This window comes from Choloepus didactylus, chromosome 19 (assembly GCF_015220235.1).
Source record: "Choloepus didactylus isolate mChoDid1 chromosome 19, mChoDid1.pri, whole genome shotgun sequence".
In the NCBI taxonomy this organism is placed as follows: domain Eukaryota; kingdom Metazoa; phylum Chordata; class Mammalia; order Pilosa; family Megalonychidae; genus Choloepus; species Choloepus didactylus.
The window spans coordinates 37956274-37976953 of NC_051325.1; the positions used below are offsets into that span (position 1 = coordinate 37956274).

The window sequence follows — 20680 nt, forward strand, 5'->3', positions numbered from 1 at the left end:
CTGTTCTAACCCCTGTAAAATGGGGACTCAAAGTACCAACCTCATTATTCTGAGGTTTAAGAGAATGCCCAGCACTAAACCAGATTCTTAGGAGTATTCAAAGTCCAACTGTTCCTCCCTGCCCTTTGAGACTGCTTCTCCTCCTGTCATGGGATGAAGAACCAGTGAACTTGTAAACCAAGCACATGAGTGTAAAGTCCATAGGGCCAGGTAAAGACCTAGATGGTAAAGTGTATTGGCTTTGTGACCACTGCCGCTAACTTCCAGCCTAAGGACTGACTAAGTGAGCAGTTCCAAGACCCCTGAGCTCAAGGTTTGCTGTGGTGTTTCCCTTGTGCCTCTACTGTGACCAGGGCTTGAGGATTTCTCAGTGCCCCTTGCCATACTTGAAACAGTGTCAGGGACGCAGCAGAAGCCAAAGACTGAGTGATCAGCCCCAGACAGTCAAAGCAGGGAGACACTGACAAATCAATTTCAAAGTTGGTGCCATTTATTCTTGGGAGGAGAGGTAGGGCCTGGGCAGGGATGTCAGCTGGAAGGCAAAGGGCAGGCCTGGCTCTCAGTAGCGGTAGTGTTCAGACTTGAAGGGGCCATCACGGGGCAGGCCCAGGTACTGGGCCTGCTTCTCAGTCAACTTTGTCAGCTTCACATTCAGCTTGCCCAGATGGGCTCTGGCCACCGCCTCATCCAGCTAAGGAGAAACACAGAAGACCTAAGATCAGTACCATGCATTGGGACCTCTTACCCACCTCCTGCCCCTGAAAGAGGCAAAAACTGTTCTGTTGGTATACGGGACATGTGCATTACCTGTATTATCTCATTCCATCCTCACAGTCAGCCTGCAGTGGATGTATTATTTTTGACTGCCTAGTTCCCCTTTCTTGAGAGGGAATCAAGTTATATCCCCCTCTCCAAGTGGTCCTGGTGGGACCATCAATTATATCCCTTCCCCAGTCTCCCAACTGACCCAAGTAGCTAATAAAAATGCTTTTCTGGAATTTATCTACAGACAGAACATATTTTCCATGGCAGGTAGAGAAAGAGACTCCAATTCCACTGGGATTCCTAAAAAGAGAGGGCATCAGTCTCAGCTAACCAGTGGCAAGTCTGACAAGTGAAGTGAATGAAGAGGAAACAGAATGAGCTCTGATGACACTGAATCCCTGGATCCAGTCCAAATCTTAGATGTCTCCATTATAGAGCCAATAGAGAATCTTTTTGATTAAACTAGTTGTGGTTTTTTTAACATATTTCCACAGAGTCTTTGATACGCCTTCCTTCAGGAGGTGGAGCCTAATTTCCCTCCCCTTGAGTGACTCACTTCTACTGAACAGAATAAAGCAAAAGTGATGGTGTGGGCTGGAGGGGCAAGATGGCGGCATAGAGAGGAGTGGAAGCTAAGTAGCCCCCCTGGAACAACTACAAAAAACCAGAAACAACTAGTAAATAAGCCAGAATAACTGCGGGGGGACAAACGAGACCATCCACTCATCATACACCAACCTGAATTGGGAGGAATGCCCGAGAACACAGCATAAAATCTGTAAGTAAAACCTGCGGATCCAAGTCGTGAGACCCCCTCCCCCATAGCCCAAGCTGCAAAGCCTCGTGGTGCCAGAGAGAAGCTCTCTCCCAGCAAGCGAATATAGCTCAATTGAGCTCCAACTGGGGTTTTAAGTAGCGAGTGTGAACTGCTCACTACAGGTACGCATCCCCAAAAAACAGACAGAGGCTATGGGTGACGACTGACCTGGGAGAGCCAGAGGGTCACCTTGGACTGGGTCTGAAGGGGACTATCTGTTTCTTTTTTGACTCAGTGGAGAAAGCTCCAGTCATTTGCAGTTTCCAGGGCTGTGAAGCAGAGAAGGGTGGAGACAGCACAAGCAGAGAGCGAGACCATTGAAATGCTAATGACCTCCACCTGGGGGGGTCTGTCTGCTCTAGGAGGAAAGGGGTGGGGCCCTTTCCATTCAGAACCAGACCCCAGAGCCTGGGGAAACACGGCCATACCTCCTCACACCAGTCAAGAATTATAGGCTAACAGGCATCACCTGCTGGGCAGAAAAGCACAGTGACCTGAGACATCAAAGGGTGGAGCAATTTTCTAAGACACACCCTCAGGGAAACCAGATACTGAATATTTCTTCCCTCTGGGACCTGAGCCTGTTCTGGTCTGGGAAAACCTGATTTGGATAACCAAGGAAACCATGCCTAGACAACAGAAAATTACAACCTACACTAAGAAAAACAAAGTTATGGCCCAGTCAAAGGAACAAACGTACACTTCAACTGAGATACAGGAATTTAAACAACTAATGCTAAATCAATTCAAAAAGTTTAGAGAAGATATTGCAAAAGAGATAGAGGCTGTAAAGGAAGCACTGGGCATGTATACGGCAGAAATCAAAAGTTCAAAAAAACAACTAGTAGAATCTATGGAAATGAAAGGCACAACACAAGAGATGAAAGACACAGTGGAAACATGCAACAGCCGATCTCAAGAGGCAGAAGAAAACACTCAGGAACTGGAGAACAAAACACTGAAAGCCTACATGCAAAGGAGCAGATGGAGAAAAGAATGAAAAAATATGAGCAACGTCTCCGGAAACTCAAGAATGAAACAAAGTACCATAATGTACATATCATTGGTGTCCCAGAAGGAGAAGAGAAGGGAAAGGGGGCAGAAGCAATAACAGAGGAAATAATTAATGAAAATTTCCCATCTCTTATGAAAGACATAAAATTACAGATCCAAGAAGCCAGCGTACTCCAAACAGAAGAGATATGAAGAGGCCTTCGCCAAGACACTTAATAATCAGATTATCAAATGTCAAAGACAAAGAGAGAATCCTGAAAGCAGCAAGAGAAAAGCGATCCATTACATACAAAGGAAGCTTAATAAGACTATGTGCGGATCTCTCAGCAGAAACAATGGAGGCAAGAAGGAAGTGGTGTGATATATTTAAGATACTGAAAGAGAAAAACCACCAACCAAGAATCCTGTATCCAGCAAAGCTGTCCTTCAAATATGAGGGAGAGCTCAAAATATTTTCTGACAAACAGACAATGAGAGACTTTGTGAACAAGACACCTGCCCTACAGGAAATACTAAAGGGAGCACTACAGGGTGACAGAAGACAGGAGTGTGTGATTTGGAACACAATTTGGGGAGATGGTAGCACAACAATGTAAGTACACTGAACAAAGGTAACTATGAATATGGTTGAGAGAGGAAGGTGGGGAGCATGTGAGACACCACAAGAAAGGAGGAAAGATAACGACTGGGACTGTGTAACTTGGTGAAATCTAGAGTATCCAACAATTGTGATAAAATGTACAAGTATGTTGTTTTACGAGGGAGAACAAGCAAATGTCAACCTTGCAAGGTGTTAAAAATGGGGAGGCATTGGGGGAGGGATGCAATCAGCATAAACTAGAGCCTGTAACTAACAGAATCATTGTATTATGCTTCCTTTAACGTAACAAAGGTGATATACCAAGGTGAATGCAGATAAGAGGGGGGGATAGGGGAGGCATGTTAGACACTTGACATTGGTGGTATTGTCTGATTCTTTATTCTACTTTGATTTAAGGTTATTTTTCCTTTTGCTGCTTCCTAGCTGTCTTTTTTTTTCCTCTTTCTTTTGCCTCTCTACCTTCTTTGACTCTCCCTCCTGCCTTGTGGAAGAAATGTAGATGCTCTTATATAGATAATGGTGAAGGTGGTGAACACATAAATGTATGACCATGCAGAAAACCATCGATTATTTACTTGGGATGGAATGTATGGTGAGTGAACAAAACCATATAAAAAAAAAAAGGTTGATGACAAAACCTCGAGGGCAATATACTGAGTGAAATAAGCCAGACACATTAGGACAATTATGGCAGGGTCTCACTGATAGGAACTAATTATAATATGTAAACTCATAGACATGAAATATAAGGTACCAAGATATAGGACGAGGCTTAAGAATGGGGAGTGGTTGCTTAGTATGAGCAGAATGTTCAATTAGGATGAACTTAAATGTTTGGAAATGAACAGGGGTGTTGGCAGCAAGATGTGAGAATAACTAACGGCGCCGAATGGTGTGTGAATGAGGAGGAAAGGGGAAGCTCAGAGTCATATATGTCACCAAAAGGAAAGTTGGAGGTCAAAAGATGGGAATGTATAAAACTGAATCCTATGGTGTGCAATGTCCATGATCAACTGTACAAATACTAGAAATCGCTTCCATGACCAGAACAAATGTAAGACAATACAATTAGAAGTTAATAATAGAGGGGCATATAGGGAAGAACTATATACCTATTGCAAACTATATACTACAGTTTGTAGTATTTCAACATTTTTTCATAAACAGCAACAAATGTACTATATCAATACTACGAGTCAACAATTGAGGGGGTTGGTTAGGGATGGGGAGGATTAGAGTTTCCTTTTCGTTTTTTCTTTTTTCATCTTTCACTTTATTTCTTGTCTGGAGTAATGAAAAGTTTCTAAAAATTGAACAAAAATTAAGTGTGATGGATGCACAGCTGTATGAGGGTACCCAGGGGCAAGTGATTGTACACTTTGGATCTCTGGATAATTGTATGGTATCTGAACAATCTCAATAAAAATGGGAAAAAAAAAAAAGAAATTACAAGTGCTGAAAGCAAAAAAAAAAAAAAAAAAGTGATGGTGTGACCTTGGAGATTAGGTTATAAAAGGCACCGCAACTTCTTCCTCTCCCCTGGATCACTCACCCTCGTGAAAGCCATGTCATGAGGACACTTAGGAAGCCCTATGGAGAGGCCCATGTAGCAAGTGACTGAGACTTCCTTCCAACAGTGACGTGAAGTGGATTCTCCAACATATGAAGGATTCTCCTTCATATGACTGCAGCTCTGGCAGAAACTTCAAGTGCAACCTCATGAAAAACCCTGAGTCAGAACCACCCACTTAAGCTGCTCTCAAATTCTTTCCCACAGAAACTGAAATAATAAATTTTTGTTGTTTTAAGCTACTAAGTTTTGGGGTTAAATTGCCATATATCAGTAGATAACTAATTTACTGTTCTGAAAAGGATTTCTCCACTTACCACTGGAAAAGATCCTAACAAATAAAAAGTTATGACCCTCTGCAAGATTTTTTGTAAACCCACATCTGCTCTAATAAAAAAAAAAATTTTATAAAGTTATTACCCGCCCCCCCCCCGTTTACAAATGAGGAAATCAAGGAAATCAAGTAGAATGACTTGCCCAAAGTCATACAGCTAGTGAATGAAAGAACTGGGATTTGAACCTAGGTCCATCCAGCTCCAAAGCCCCAGGACTTGTCCTAAGCATCCCAACCTATGGCTTCCAGGGCAACTTTGAAGAGACTGTGCAGATACCCAGGAGGACAGAGGCTGGGGTCAGATAAGGCAAATCCCTAATTCCGACAGGTACTGAAATGCACAAAAGGGGCATGAGAAGTAGGGCAAGTGGTTGCATTTAGAGAAGGGTCAGCCCTGAGAGTAGCTCTTGCTTTCTCAGCTTCTAGCTCTGAGTGGAGCCTCTTCCTGCCTCTAGGTCCCAAGTCCCACTCCACGATGGCATGGTAGCCTTTGAGCACAGCCCAGTCCAGCCCAGAGAGCTTTGACATTCCCACATGGTCTCACATCCACCGTCTCATGAGAGCCTCACAAACACACCTGAGAGGTAGGTAGGACATTTAACAGATGAAGAAACTGGAGCCCAGAGAAGATAGTATGTGCTCAAATGAGAGCCAAGGCAGGACCAGAGTCCACCAGCCCTGAGTCCATGTCAGTTCTGGTGGCCAAATGAAGCCCTCTAACTCCCTTGTGAATCATCCCTTCACCAGGCCCAGCCTAGCCCAATCCAGCCTAGCCCAAAATGCCCTTCCTTCTCCCTGAACCCCACCCCTAGAAGGCAGTGTGTCATAGTGGTTAACAACATGGACAAACAGAGCTGGGTTCCACTTTTGTCTCAATACTTAACAGCTGTGAGAGCAAATCAATCTGAACCTTAGTTTCCTCATTTGTAGGACAGACATAACAACCATTCCTCTCTTACAGCTGTTACAAAGATCTAAGAGTGTAGACAGACAAGCACTTTGTAAATTCTGATGAGCCCTGCATGGGAAGCCCAGTGTCAGACATACGGCCCTTGGCCAGGGGGAGGAGGTGGGAACTCACCTTCTTAGGAAGGAAGTGGACCCCGATGGGGAACTTTTCTGGGTGGGTCCACAGCTCAATCTGTGCCAGCACCTGGTTGGTGAAGGAGTTGCTCATCACGAAGCTAGGGTGGCCCGTGGCACAGCCCAGGTTGACCAGCCTGCCCTCAGCCAGCAGGATGATGCGATGACCATTCTTTAGCCAGTAGCGGTCCACCTGCAAATGGGCAGAACAGTAGTGAGGGCTGGCAGGGTACTGCACTCATTGTCCACACCCTACCAACTTGTCTAGCAGGCTTCCCTGCCCCCACTGGTGCCCATGAGGGGCCTGGACTGCCCCAGAACAATCTCTAGCACAGAATCGGGCACACACAATTAATGGCCAATATTTTTTGAGCAACTCCAAATTGCAGGTCTGCTGTGAGAATTTAGCGAGCTGATGCATGTAAAGCACTCAGCACAAGGCTTGGCATGTACTAAATACTCAATAAGTATTAGCTATTGTCTTTATTGTTATTGTTACCAGTGCTTTGTGCTAAGCATTTTACATATAATATCATATTTAACAGTAACAGAAACCCTATGACTTAAGAATATCACTCCCATTTTACAGAAAAGGAAACTGATGTTTAAGGGTTAATTCATTTGCCCAGAGCCACACAATAAGTGGCTCCATTTTGAGCCTGGACAGTCTGAGGACAAACTCCCATGTTCTCAACCCACTATGCTTAGTGAAAATTGAATGCAGTGGCTCTCAACCTCAGCTGCACATTGGAATCACCTTGGGAGCTTTAAAAAATGGGGATGCCCTGGCCTCCCTCCCAGAGATTCTAATTTAATTAGCCTGGGGTGATTCTGCCAAAGTTGAGAACCCCTGGTTTAGTGGTGAACAAGAAATGACAATCACCAGCCTCAATCCAACAAACCTTCATCTCTTCCAGCTGCCCGAACAGGCACAAATATGCTTTTCTTCCCCTCCGCTTCCCTTCACTTGCTATCCTTCATTCCACACACTTCCCAAAAGGCCTACGTTTCCAGGCTACTCTAAGAGGCCTATTACAGGTCTAAGGAAAGGTCTTTGATGCCTATGAAGCATTCATTCGTTCAATAAACATCTGAACCAGGCCCCTTGCAGGAGTACATTAACCTAGCCTCTGCCCTCATGGTACAAAAGGGGAGGCAAAGACCAAAACCAGTGATTCCAACTGCAGTGTGACAGATGCTGTACTGGAGGTCTGTACAAAGAGTTGTAGGCATCCCCTTTTGCCAGAGGAGCTGGCTAGGAAGGGGGTTCCTTGAATTGGAACTTAGAAAATGAGTAGGAGTTCAATGGGCAAAGAAATGGGCATTCGCCCCATTCTGAACTGTCTGTCTAGCATCTAGACAGACAGAAGTGGGAACTGTGGTGGTGTGTTCAGGGAGCGGTTCAGGGTGGCCTGAGTGTACAGGTCGTCGAGAGGATGGACAGGAGATAAAATGGGGAAAAAGACTGGCAAGACTGTCAAGATCTTGAGGGTGATGACAGTGTCTGTCTGGTTTGGGAGGACAGCTTGGTGGCGGGAGGGTATGAGGAGGGGGCATGACTCCAATGAAGCCCTGTGTGGCCTTTGCAGAGACAAGGCCTGGCTGCTCTCAGGGCCATGGCTGCCAGGGAGGTGTGCCCCACCTACCCTGATATTGGTTGTGGTGAGAGTGCCAGGCCGTCGAGGTAGTGAAACAGAAGTGCCCTCTGCCTTGCCAGGAGCTGATACACCTAGGCTAGTGCAGGACCTACCTGAGGGGAACTCCTATACTGGGGCAGGCCGGGAAGGATGTGTGGGTGTGGGTGCAGAGGGGTGCTTGCCTGTCTCTCTGGGCTCCTGCTGGGCTCCTGAGGGTGGCTCTGATCAGGTGCTGGTCATGGCTCTAGCTGAGTCAATGTCTGTCTATATCTCATGTACGACATCTCAGGAGAGCCATGGGCACCAACCCAAAGCACCCTATTTACTGTGGATTTTTCCTCTTTAAAAGATGTTCAGTGTTTAGTACATAAAATCAGAAAAAAGCACAACTTTAAAAAAATTCCCAACTGAGGCTGTTTCCACTTTTCCCTATTATATGCCTCTCAGAAACACATTACTTTTATAATCAGAGAAAAAAGAAATGCAATAAATATAACCCAAACCAAATTTCACATATCCCAAGGATATGTGAAATCTCAATGCCACACAGCAAACCCATTCTTCTGTCAACCTCCTGTCCTCTCAGATCAATAAATGGTCCCTTCTTTTCACACAGCTGCCCAAGCCAGAAACCTACCATCCTTCCCCATCCAGACCCCACATCCAGTCCATCCTCCATCCACCTTTCTCCATTCCCTACCTCTTCGAGTGAGGCTGCTATCACCCCCTGCCAGGACAACTAAAAGAGCATCCTCTAAAAGCCTCCATGTAGTACCCAGAGTGATCTTTCTAAAACAGCAACCTCCTCATGTGCATCTTGCCTGCCCAAAACCTTCAGGGATTTCTGGTGCCCTCAGGACAACGTCTGATACCTCAAGCCTGGCTCTGAAACCAGGTCCTCCTTCTCCCCATCCCACTGCCCAGCTTGCAAAAGCCTCCTCATCTGCCCTCCATAGTGTCCAGCACAAGCATACCTCTCCTTGGCCCTCTATCTGCCCTCCCTGCTGGCAGGGCTGGAGCTTCTCACCTGGGGCTTGACGTTCAGTTTCTTCACAGCATTCTCATTGAGCCACTTGACATCAATCTCCACGTCAAAGTGTCCAATGTTACACACAATGGCATCATCCTTCATCTGCTCAAAGTGTCTGTGGGGAAGTCCGAGCCCACAGGCAACCATCAGGGACAAGGAGCAGCCCCAAGCCTGTCCCTTCCCTTGCTCCCCAGGACCCCCATCTGGCACCTACCGGCCAAGGATGATGTCGATACAACCTGTGGTAGTGACAAAAATATTGCCCTCCTTACAGGCCTCATCCATGGTGGTCACCTCATAGCCTGTACAGAGACGGTGGCCATGGGTTACCAGAGGTGGCCTTGCCCCTTCTCTGGCCCCAGTAGCTGGCAGCCAACCCTCCCCGCATCATACCCTCCATAGCAGCCTGCAGTGCATTGATGGGGTCAATCTCAGTGATGATGACACGGGCCCCGAAACCCTTGAGGGCCTGGGCACAGCCCTTGCCCACGTCACCATAGCCCGCCACCACTGCCACCTTGCCCGCAATCATCACGTCTGTGGCCCGCTTGATGCCATCCATGAGGGACTCCCGGCAGCCATAGAGGTTGTCAAACTTGCTCTGAAAGAAGAGTGTCAAGAGGGCAAAGGGGACAGGCAGGGCCCTGGGGCCAGGCCCACTTGAGCCTCAGTCTTCCACAGGGCCCGGGAGCCACGGACCTGTTCTCAGCATCTCAGCCTAGTGGGCCTTGAGCTGATTCCCCACCTGTGCCTTCAGCAACTCTTCCCCAGCAGTAAATCCCTCTCGTGCTCCTTACAAGTCCTTCTCTGCAGCCTCTCTGCCAGGCCAGAGGCCTTCCCGAGCAACCGAGCTCTGAGGTCACTTTGCAGTTCTTCCCTTCTTTAGTGCATGCATTACCCTCAGGCCACAACCCCTCTTCCCACCTCAAATCAGGATTTCCTGTCCTCAGCCTCAGCCTTCCTGGGGGCCCTTCCTCAGGGCCCTACTCCTGAGCTGTGCTAGGCCCACCTTGGTGACAGAGTCGTTGACGTTGATGGCAGGCACCTTCAGGGTCCCCTTGGCCATCATCTTGTAGAGGTTGTGGACCCCAGTCGTAGTCTCCTCGGAGATGCCTCGGATGCCTGAACAAGAGGGGAGGGGATGAAGCTCAGGCTCAACCCTTGTCCTCACTAGGGCCAAGCAGGGGCAGCCCAAGGGATGGGGACTCTGGGATGAGGTCCCAAGAGCCTCAGAGAGATCAGATCTGGACTTGCCCAAATTCCTCTTCCTGGGTCCCCAAATTCATGACACAGTCCACCCATCACTCAGCATGAGGGAGGAGTCATCCCTGATGCCCTCTATAGCAAGTCAGTCACCAGACCTAATGATTCTACCTCCCACTCCCACCACCACTGCTCTAGTCGCTGCTTCCATCATCTCTCACCTGTCTCCCTGCCATGACCCAGCTTCCACAGAGCAGCCGTTTTTAACCCCAATTACTTCCCCTTGCTCTTAGGATCAAGCCAAACTCTTTTCTCTTGGCCTATTAAGTCCTCACACAATCCGGCCTTCACTGAGGCTCCAGCCACATCTGGTAATACTCCCGGCTCCCTTCATTCACAGCTGCTATGCTGGCTTCCTGTGTTTCCTGAAGGCAATCCTTTCCTACTCATCAGCTCCCTCCCACCCCACCCCACTACCCTACTCACCTCTTTGTACAAAGCTGGCTCCTTCCCAGCTATTCTGGGCTCTGCTCTTGTCCTTGCCCTTGGGCTGTCATCCCAGGCAGGGCCGTGCCAGCTGTTCTAACCCCACACCATTTGAAACCAGAAGACCAGGCCCCAGCATGCTTGCAGGCACCTGCCATTCTCCCCTCCTCCACGGAATCTACTGTTTGAGGCACCGGGAGTCCTGCCAGGTTTGCTGCCTTCCTGCGGGTGGGCAGGCCCCGTCCAGGCTGCCAGGCCCCAGGCAGCCCGCCCACCTGCCCTGCTCACCCGACAGGAGCTGTGGGTACTTGGTGTGGATGAGGTTAGTGAGGTCGCCGCCATCATCCAGAATCATGTTAAGGGGCTCGTCCTTGAAGTACAGCGTCTGTTCGATGCACCACAGGTACTCCTCGTCCGTTTCACCCTTCCAGGCGTACACTGGAGGGTGAGGGGCACGTCAGGGCCTGGTCTGCCCCACCAGCTCCTGCACCAGGGAGCCAATACTGTCTCCTCCCTAAGGCCCATCCGCAGCATTTCCAGCCCCTCTGAGGACTCAAAAGTGGTTAAGAACACAGCTTGGAGCCAGAGATCTGGGTTCAAATCCTGACTCCGTCACTCATGTCAGCTGTGTGACCTTAAGCAAATCACCTCACTTCTCTCAGCCTGTTTTCCTCACCTGTAAATAGGGCCACAAAACTATGGATTAAGTGAGATGGAAGCCAAGCATAGAGCACCCCAGATACAGGTATCTGGAAAGAATTATTTCCTTTTCATCCCTTTCTGCCTGGGCCCCAGGGACTGTATCATCAACTACAGTCACCAGGGCTCCCACCCCTCATGCCTACTGCTGGGATGGGGGTGCTGCAGGGGCAGGGACCGTGCTCAGTGGGACCCACAAGGCAGGATCCAGGGTTCACTGCACTGAAAGGACTTGAAGGCCCAGCAGCCTCGGTGGTGGGTGGTCCCGGGCAAAACCTGGCCAAAAAATTGCTAATAGCTATTATGTATGGAGCACTTTCTCTGTGCCAGACATTACTCTAACTGCTTCATGCCCCAACTCATTTCTCCTCACAGAAACCCTGTGAGGCAGGCATTGCCATCATCATCATTTACAGATGCCCAGAGAGGAGCCGAGAGGTGCCTGGGGCATTCGGCATGGCATTCCAGAGCAGACACCACAACCCAGCGCTGCTGACCTCCAGCCCAGGCTCCTCCCGTCACGTGGTAGGACTGGGACACAGGTGTGGGGCTCCCATAAGCCTCCTGTAAGTGAGGGATGCCAGCCAAGCAAGGCCAGCTGCCCCCCCACACACACACACACACCAGGGCAGACAATGGTCCTGAGAACAAGGCCTTTCCCAGAAGAGTGAAGAGTGCCATGGAGCCCACCAGGGCTGGGAGAGATTCTAACCCTGTCAGTCTCTGGAGGAGCCCTCCCCTACCTCTCTCTCTGCCATCCACCAGCGACTGGTTAGTGGGAATCTTGAATGTCCTGCATCTAACCACTTCCCTCCCCAAACCCAGGCAGACATGTCCATTTCTCCAGCAGCTTGGGAGAACATGCTTCCTCTTTACTGGTCTCCCCAAAAGCCCTAGGGCGCCAGACCCTAGGCAATGGATCCAGAGCTTTTTCTCTGCCCATATCTCTCCCAGATTCTTCTGGAAACAGTCTCACATCCTTCCTTTAAGGAATTTCCCCTCCTTTACATTATGTGACCCCCAATCATAAGATCCCACCCTTCCAGGTCACCTGACTTGGGATGGGCCAATAAGCACCTTCCATAGGACTTTAGATGACAGTGGGACAAAGCAATTCTTCCTTTTGGGTCACTAGGCTGGGATTCTGCGGCCATGACTCCTCTCCCCACCGTAGGGGAGCCTGTTGCCATATGAGTCAGTGAAGCAGAGAGAAGCAGAGCCCCTTCATGCATTCCCACTTCCCCAGCAGCAAGTGGGACTTACCTGGAATGCCAGCCTTGGCAATGGCCGCTGCAGCATGGTCTTGGGTGGAGAAGATGTTACAGCTGGACCACTGTACCTGGAAGAGCCAGCAAGATGGGGCTGCTGGTCACTGATGGCTCAGAAGCACCATGGCTGCTAGGCACAGACGAGGAAAGCCCTGAAGCTAGTGATGACACTTGAGGTCTAGGCCCATAGGCTGGTGACCTGGGTGAGTGGATGAGAGCCAGAGCAGTGATGAGTTCTGATTTATGTTTTAAAACATCACTCTGGTGCTGTGTGGAGCACAAACTGTAGAGAGCAAAGGGCAGAAGCAAGAGACAATAAGGCTATCCCAAGGGTACAGATGAAAAATGTGGTGGTAGCAGTGGAGATGAAGAGAAGCTGCCAAATTCTGGGTATTTTTTGATGGTGGAGCTGATGGGATTTGCTGAGGGATTAGAGAGAAAGAGGAGTCAAGGATGACTTCCAGGCTCTTGAACTGAAAGAACCTGGAAGGTTGGAGTTTCCGTTTACTGATGTGGGGAAGACTGTGGGTAGAGAAGGTGGGCAGGAAACTATGATTTGTTTGGACATGTTCATTTGAGATGTTGATTAGACTTCCAAGTGGAGATGACATATTGATAGCCAGATACACATGCCTAGAGTTCTGGGGAGAGGTCCAGGCTAGTACAGCTAGTACACATATTCAGGAGTCATCACCATATAGGCAGTATTTGAAGGCATGAAAAAAGGGAGAGTGAATGTTGAAAAGAAAGAAGCCCAAGGGCTGAGCCCAGAGTACTCTGTTGTTTCTGGCTGTCCTGCACCATGCCTTCTCCCTGCCCATCCCCACCCCATCCCCACCCTTGGAGAACACTCCTTGATTCCCTCGAAGTCTTAAAAAAGCTGTCAATCATTGGTACACATCACCCAGACTGAACCAATCACAGCACCCCATCCTCTGGTAACCATGATCAGTCTAGGGCAGGCACATGACCCAAGGAGAGCCAATGAGAGCCAGCCTTTAGACGGCTAAGTGGGACATTGGGGTTGAGTTTTTCCTGCTGGGGCTCCTTGGTCAGGAGGATGTGAACTGGTACCAGTCAGAAGACCGTCTTTCCTTTTAGGGAGAAAAGTACCACAAGGTGAAGAGAAAACCCAAGTAACAAGGCTGGAGCTCCTGCATCCAGCTGGGCCTGAGGGCAGCACCACACCTGGACTCCTCTCCACCCCTGCAAGGTCTTCTACCTTGGCTGAACCCAGAGGGGACAAGAGACTCATCTGGAGTAAGTTGCACAGCTGTAGGCCTCACCTCAGCACCCAGGGCAACAAGGGTCTCAATGAGCACAGCTGTCTCCACAGTCATGTGCAGGCAGCCGGCAATGCGGGCACCTTTCAGTGGCTTGGAGGCCGAGTACATCTCCCGCATCTGCATCAGGCCTGGCATCTCATTCTCCGCGATGTCAATGGCCTTGCGTCCCCAAGAGGCCAGGCTGATGTCGGCTGCAGAGGCAAGGCAGATGGGAGTTCTATGAGCAGCCTCATCCCACCAGCCAAGAAGCACTGTCACCGAGTGCTTTGCGGACTCAAAACACAAGGGCTAAGCAGCCTGGTCACTGCATTCTCTCACTCATTCAACAAGTATTTATGGAGCCAGGGCCCTGGCCCCTGCCTAAAGCAGCTCACAGCACATGGGGAAACTACTTAATCAACTATTCGCACAGGTACACAAACATTACAACCCAGACAAGTGCTCCTTTGAAAAAGAGCTATCAGATTTTACCTCCTACAACCCTTTTTGGCTGACACCTACTAACTACCAGTCACACCTCCTTGCTCCCTAAAGATTTTAGCCCCTGGCTAAAGATGGAGCATCTTCCTCCAAGTCATCACTCTTGGGGCCTTCAACACTCAAGATGATAGCACACCCTGGACTTCACCCAGTTCCTTGACCTCCTTGAAGATGTAAAAATGCCTCTTCCCCACTCCTGATGTTTTCTTCCACAGAGAAGGAGCCATCACTGTGACACTTTGGCCTCTCTGCCCCAGAGGAGGTGGAGTGACCTATCCATTTAGTAATCTAGGGAAGGCCATGCTCAGTTCAGCTCCTCTCTTCTTTGCAAGCAAGCACCCACCTGCCTGCCAGAAGCTGGTGTTCTCTGCTCTTCCACACAGAACCTGCCCAGGCCAGCACTTACCTGGTTAACTGGTGGGTAATGACTGAATTTGGGGTTCAGTTAGCAGGCTCATTTGGCCTTCATGCTAATCTATATTCTCTAGCTTAGACATTATGTGTAATAAAGGCTATATGTGGACGTCTAGCTGCCACTCCAAATATCTCAAATTTGTGTTATTCTTAGGTAGGAAAGCAGGATACTGTGATGGGCTCTTCCACTATCTCAATTCCCCCCTCCAATGATCTTGCCCTCCTCCCTTCCCCACCACAGTAGCCCACTCCTGAGGTCATCCCCTACATCAGTCCCTAGGTCAGGGTTTGCAGACATCTCAGAGAATAAAATTCACCTGGCAAGCTTGGAAATCTCCCCTAGAAAATCTGCTTCAATCACTCTGGGATGAGGCCTAGGGCTCCTAGTAAGTTTAGATCTTGAAGTGGAAAGATTGGTGTGGAAATAAGGGTCTCTACAGTATTTTTAAAGGACACCCTAGACAGTACGAGATAGCCCAACACATGACACCTAACCCCAGAAAGATAAGAGTGGCAACAGTTTATTAGTCACATATGCTCACACTCCAGGGAAGTAGGACTATGCATGTCAGGTAGGGCTAAAGCAGGTTTGTACTCAGGAGCAGAGTGACCAAGAAGGGGCTGTGGAAGGCTAGGTTTGTGATGATGAGAGGGTAGGGTTTGTTTGAATAATTTCACAGACTGGCAGGGAAGGGAAACCCTTTTGGCTGAGGACCAGGTAGAGTGCAGCTGGTCCAGCTGACAGGGGACTAGCCAGATGGAGAGCATTTCCTGCTCAGGGCAGGGTCAGAGCTGGTGAAAGCTGGTGAGCTTGTGGGCCCTGTGAGGCTCAAAGATGTCAAGGCAGCACTTTATTTAATAATGCATCTAAATTTCAAGCCTTACAGGACAGAGAATGATACTCAAACTTTCTATTTTATCTATAATTAAGGACTACTTAGTTTAATAACTGCAAAAGTTTGTATATATAAACTACAATTAGTATACTGTTGGAGTTTGCAGAGCTCTAATTCATGAAGCTACTAAGAAATCTGGCTTCTGTGCACACTTGGCAGATTTGCAAATCACCTCTTAATTCCTCCCCAATTTTTATCACCCAGGTTTTTTTCCAGTTGAAAAAGTGGAATGAATGGGCTAGGTGAGTCTCAGGACGTTTTTCCTCCAGCTATGTGAAAAAATTGTGAAAAGAGTATAAGCACCACTTTGACAGAAGAAGCCTTCCTCAGAGATTTGAACTCTACTCTTTCTCTGAACTCCAAGCACTCTTATTTTTCTAAGGCCGTGGAAGCCAATCCTGGCTGCTCATCAGAATCATCTAGAGTCTTTGTTGTTGTTGTTATTGCTTAATACAGATTCCCAGGCCCCACCCCATACTTGCTGAATCAGGATTCCAAAGAATGGGGAAAAATTTGTTTTCATGAGTAAGCAGTCTTTAAGTAAACTTTAAACTTCTTGAGAGCAGCATTTCTTTATAGCTGATTTCAGGAAAATAATTTCCTTTACTCTTTCCTAATTGCCACCACTTTTGTTCATAGATAACCATCGTCTTGTTCCTGGGCTATGCATAGTGTCTCTCTCTCTCTGACTAATTAACTAATTTGAAAAGTGTGCAGAAGGATAATTATAGGTCAAATGAGAGTGTGTTACATAAAATTGTAACCTAATCATTGTAGCAAGAAAGTGCAAGTCAGAGAAGAAAGGCTATACTGAGGAAGTGGTATTTATTTGAGAACTTGTCTAGCCCATCTCTAATTTTTTAATTCATTCCACATTTATCAACTGCCTTCTAGAATACCTACCTTAGAGTGCATTTGTGAGGATTAAAAGTGATTAGCACATGTAAAGTGATTAGGAAAAAAAAAGGATATTAAAACTGATTAAATCAGTCTGCTTCCTCCTATCACCATGCATCTAAACTCCTACCTGCATGACAGGGAGCACTCCACTCCCACTGCAATGATGACTCATCCTTGGAAATCTTGATTTCAAGCACCCCACTCTGGTCATGTCCCATCCTTTCAATTCTCTTCTGGAGACCCAACTCCAACAATGCTGCAGCCTGTCAGAGCCTCAAATCCATTAATCCTACCAATTTCCACTATCCCTCCCTCCACTCCCAAGTCCTCACCTCCTTCCTTCCACAGCTTAGAATTCCCAGGACAAGCCAAACAAACAGCAAGAGCCTCTCTGAGCCTCAGTGTTTTCATCTGTAAAGGGGGTGGGGGGTTAATCATCCCTACCTTGCTGCGTGCTGAGGATTAAAGAAGATGCCATATGGGCAAGGTCGGGCACATGGTATGCCCTCCTTAACGAGGGCTTCCTTCTTTCAACCTTACCTAGCCAGGCTCCCTCCTTGCAACCATAAGCCCTGTCTTCTAGCCCCACAGGGACCAACTCCCACACAACCCAATGCCCCCAACCCTGACCCACTCTATCTCTCCACAGTATAACCAGCCACCCTTCCATCTTGGCCACTGCTCTCTAATGCCACTGTTTGACAAGTCCCCTATTCCAGCCCAGCCACTGATGCGACCTTGACTTGCCTATTGTGGTGTCTAATCATCGAGCTACACTTCTACAGAATCTTACTATCATGTTGTGCAAGTTATTTCTTCTCAGAGCTTTGGTTTCTTCTTGTAACGTGATAATAACGTCCACCTCTAAGGATTATTCTGTAAACCTATGCTAGTCACCAAACACAGCAAATGCTCCATAAATCTTGGTGCCTTTCTCCAAGCTTAACAGTGTTTCAAGTTACTGGTAGAGCTTGGTATGGGGGAGGGGGGTGGGCAGTTATGTTGAACTTCTCTATATGGGGTATTATTTTTTGCAATTGTCCTTTAAGTTTCAAATTATTTCAAAATAAAAATTAAAACCAAAACAAAAAGCAAAACTGCTAGCCAGCCTGAACCGTTTTTGCTGAAAATTTGTTAGCATTGTTCCAAGTGTGTATACTTCTATATAACGGTGAAAAGGGTGAGCTCAGTGGCTAGGTGACCTGGGTTCAAAGCCTGCTCCACCTCCCAGCTGTAAGATAGGGGGCAAGTTACCTTTATTCCTCTGTGTCTCAGTATACTCATCTACAAAATGTTAAAAATAATAGTCCCTACCCCAAAAGAACCGTTAGAATAAAATGATTTAATTTAGATTAAAGCTAGACGGCAGTGTCGAGTCCACAGTAAACGCTCAATAAATGTTAACTACGAGTGTATCAGCCTTCAATCCGTGGGACAGCAGAATTTTCCTAACCAATCCAAATGTTCTTGGAGATTCTCGGCACGACAGCCCCTGTTGGCCAGGTGGGTGATCCCGGAGGTTGAGTAACTGGCCCAAAGTCCCCGGCGAGTGGACCAGGGCGGGCCTCGGGCTAGCTCTCAAGGCCGCTCCTCAAGCGCCCTTCGGGGCTCCGGTACCGTCGCCTTCCCTGCCGGAGGCCCAAAGAGGGCTGGGTACTGATCCCGGACCACTCAACAGGCCAGGGGCCAAGCGCAAGCCCTGGAGGCAGGATTCCGGCCCTACAGCAGGTCCCGGCAGGTGCCAAGCGTCCCAGGCCACAGCCAGGTGAGCTCTCGCCGCTCGCCAGTCCCCGCAGGCAACGTGGAAACACACTGCCTGGCCGCAGCTCCGCAGCCCGCGCGGAGACACCAGGCCTCGCGGGGCACGCCGGGACACGTAGTTCGCGGCTGCCTCCGGAGAACGACTCGCCGCGCGCAAGGACTACCAACCCCCAAGCGACCTCGCCCGGCCAGGATCGCGCCAAGACAGCAATTTAAGGGGGTCGCGTGCCAGCCCTACGGCCGCCGCCCCAGACAGGCCTCAGGCTGGTGTTCAGCGGGCGCGGCCGGCGGTATTTCCTGGAACTCACCGACTTTGTAGGGTAGTTTGTCAGACATGCTGATGGCGCTTCCGCACGGAGTGATAGGTACAGACGAAAGGAGCTGAGCCTCCGACTAAGGAAGGGACGGGACGGGTGGCGCTGGGCAGCGATCTGTGCGTGGTGGCCGCGCCTTTAAATATTTTCCTCCTACTTGCATATTCATGAATCCCCCCGGAGCTGAGCTGCACGGGGCGGGGCCGAACGCACGGGGCGGGGCCGGAACGGACTTCGATCCCTGTTGAGAACCGGAGTCTAGATTTTATCCGGTGTTGTCTATTGACCCGAGCTCAAGGTCCCGGAAGGGCTCGCGATGAGGGGCCTAGAGGCCGAACCCGGGGCCATTCCTTCATTCATTCTGCCAATGCACGTGATGTCGAAAGCGAGCGGAACTAGAATTCCAGCCAGTTCACTTTTTCAGGCTTCAATTTCCTCATCTGTAAAATGGGCCAAATGATACTTACCACACAGACTATAAGTAAAGTTACAATATGTCAGGTGCTTAACATATCTAAGACCTTCTCTCTTCCCCCAAGTAACTACTGTCCTGAGTTTAGGTAAATTTGCATTCATGTCTTTATATTTTTACTACATTTGTATAAATTGCTAAACAATTCATAGTATTTTTTTTCTGTTTAAAACCTTTATATAAAAGATATCATTCTGTACTTATCCTCCTGCAACTTGCTTTTTTCTGTCAACATTGTATTTGTAAGAACATACATATAGCTTGAGGGTATTCATTTCTTGCTGCTGAATAGTATTCCATTATATACTTACAATGATTTATTTCTCTGCCCTCCTATTGGTTACATGCTGTCTGTCACTATGAAACAATGAAAATTCTGACTTGTCTCCTGGTGCCCTGAGTGGATTTCTCTGGGATGTCAGCATACCTAGAGGTGGAGTTTCAGGGTTGAAGGCACACTTGTAACTTTCCTAGATACTGCCAAATTGTTCAAGGTGCTTTTCCCACAGTGTGTAAGAGGTGGCTGCTCCACATCACTATCACTTGGTCTTGTGTGACTTAAATATTTGCTGCATTTGGGTTTGAAAATGTATCTCCTTGTGGTTTTAATTGGGCACCTGTTTTGAAATTTAATTGGGACCCTTTAACATCTCTCACGGAATCCCCCACCCATTCTCCCTCCAGCTGCCATGCCATGACTTGCCTCCCCTTCTCAAACTTTTCCAGAATTGACTCCATTCTGAGTCTGCCCTGCCTCACCTCCCAGTCAGTCTCCAGCTGAGTGGCCTCCACCCCCAGGTCTCCACTGAAACTGCTTCAGCCAAGGTTGTCAGGGAACCTGGCTGAATCCAGCAGATGTGCCTCAGTCTGCATCTCAGCCTTGCTGCTGCACACCACAGTCTTGACCACACCCTTGCCCTCCACTGTCCTTGTCCTCCACTGCCCTGACTCTCCTCTCACTGTTCATGTGGTCCCTTTTCTGGCCTTGGCAACATCCTCCTTCTCCAGTGCTTTCAGAGTTGACGTTCCTCTTTCTTCTTCATCTGCTCCCTCTTCCTGGGCATCTCACCCACACTTACAGCTGCGGTGACTGCTTGTATCCAGTTGATCCACATGTCCATGGAGTAAAGTCCTGGCTTACCCCAGCAGCCACCTGTTTCCCTTCTCAATTGCATGCGCCTTCTCCCCACCCCCAGAATTACCACGAGAGTGAATTTTGTCTTAGTCATTCCTTTGCTTTTCTTAATAGTTTTTACTACTTATTTGAGTATCTGTACACAATACATCACTCCGTTTTTGGGATTCATTCATGTAGATATGTGTACCTCTGGTTCATTTACTGTTGTTCCTGTATAACAGTCCACTGTATGAAAATACACTATTTATTCATTCTATTGTTTATGGGGATTGGGTTGTTCCAGTGTTTTGCTGGGTCATATGGTAATTCTATCTTTAACATTCTGAGGAGCCCCAAACTGTTTTCTCTGGTGACTGTACCATTTTACATTCACACCAGCAGTGCTCGGGGTTCCCATTACTCCACATCCTTGCCAAGATTTGTTGTTTTATAGGTTTTTGTTTTGTTTTGTTTTGAATAATCACCATCCTAGTGGGTTGAAGTGGTGGCTGTGAGCGCAGGCCTGCCCATGC

The 20680-nt window shown here is 48.3% G+C and overlaps 1 protein-coding gene across 1 annotated transcript; it reads right to left on the bottom strand.

Moving 5' to 3' along the window:
* Window positions 1–468: 468 nt before the first annotated feature.
* On the bottom strand, window positions 469–18708 carry AHCY (adenosylhomocysteinase). Its single transcript, XM_037812049.1, has 10 exons — window positions 18553–18708; window positions 13794–13984; window positions 12503–12578; window positions 10829–10978; window positions 9861–9973; window positions 9245–9452; window positions 9066–9153; window positions 8849–8966; window positions 6183–6377; window positions 469–691 (listed from the first exon to the last, which is right to left on the bottom strand). The coding sequence occupies exons 1-10, from the start codon at window positions 18578–18580 to the stop codon at window positions 560–562; spliced, it is 1299 nt and encodes a 432-aa protein (XP_037667977.1). The 5' UTR covers window positions 18581–18708; the 3' UTR covers window positions 469–559.
* Window positions 18709–20680: the final 1972 nt, after the last annotated feature.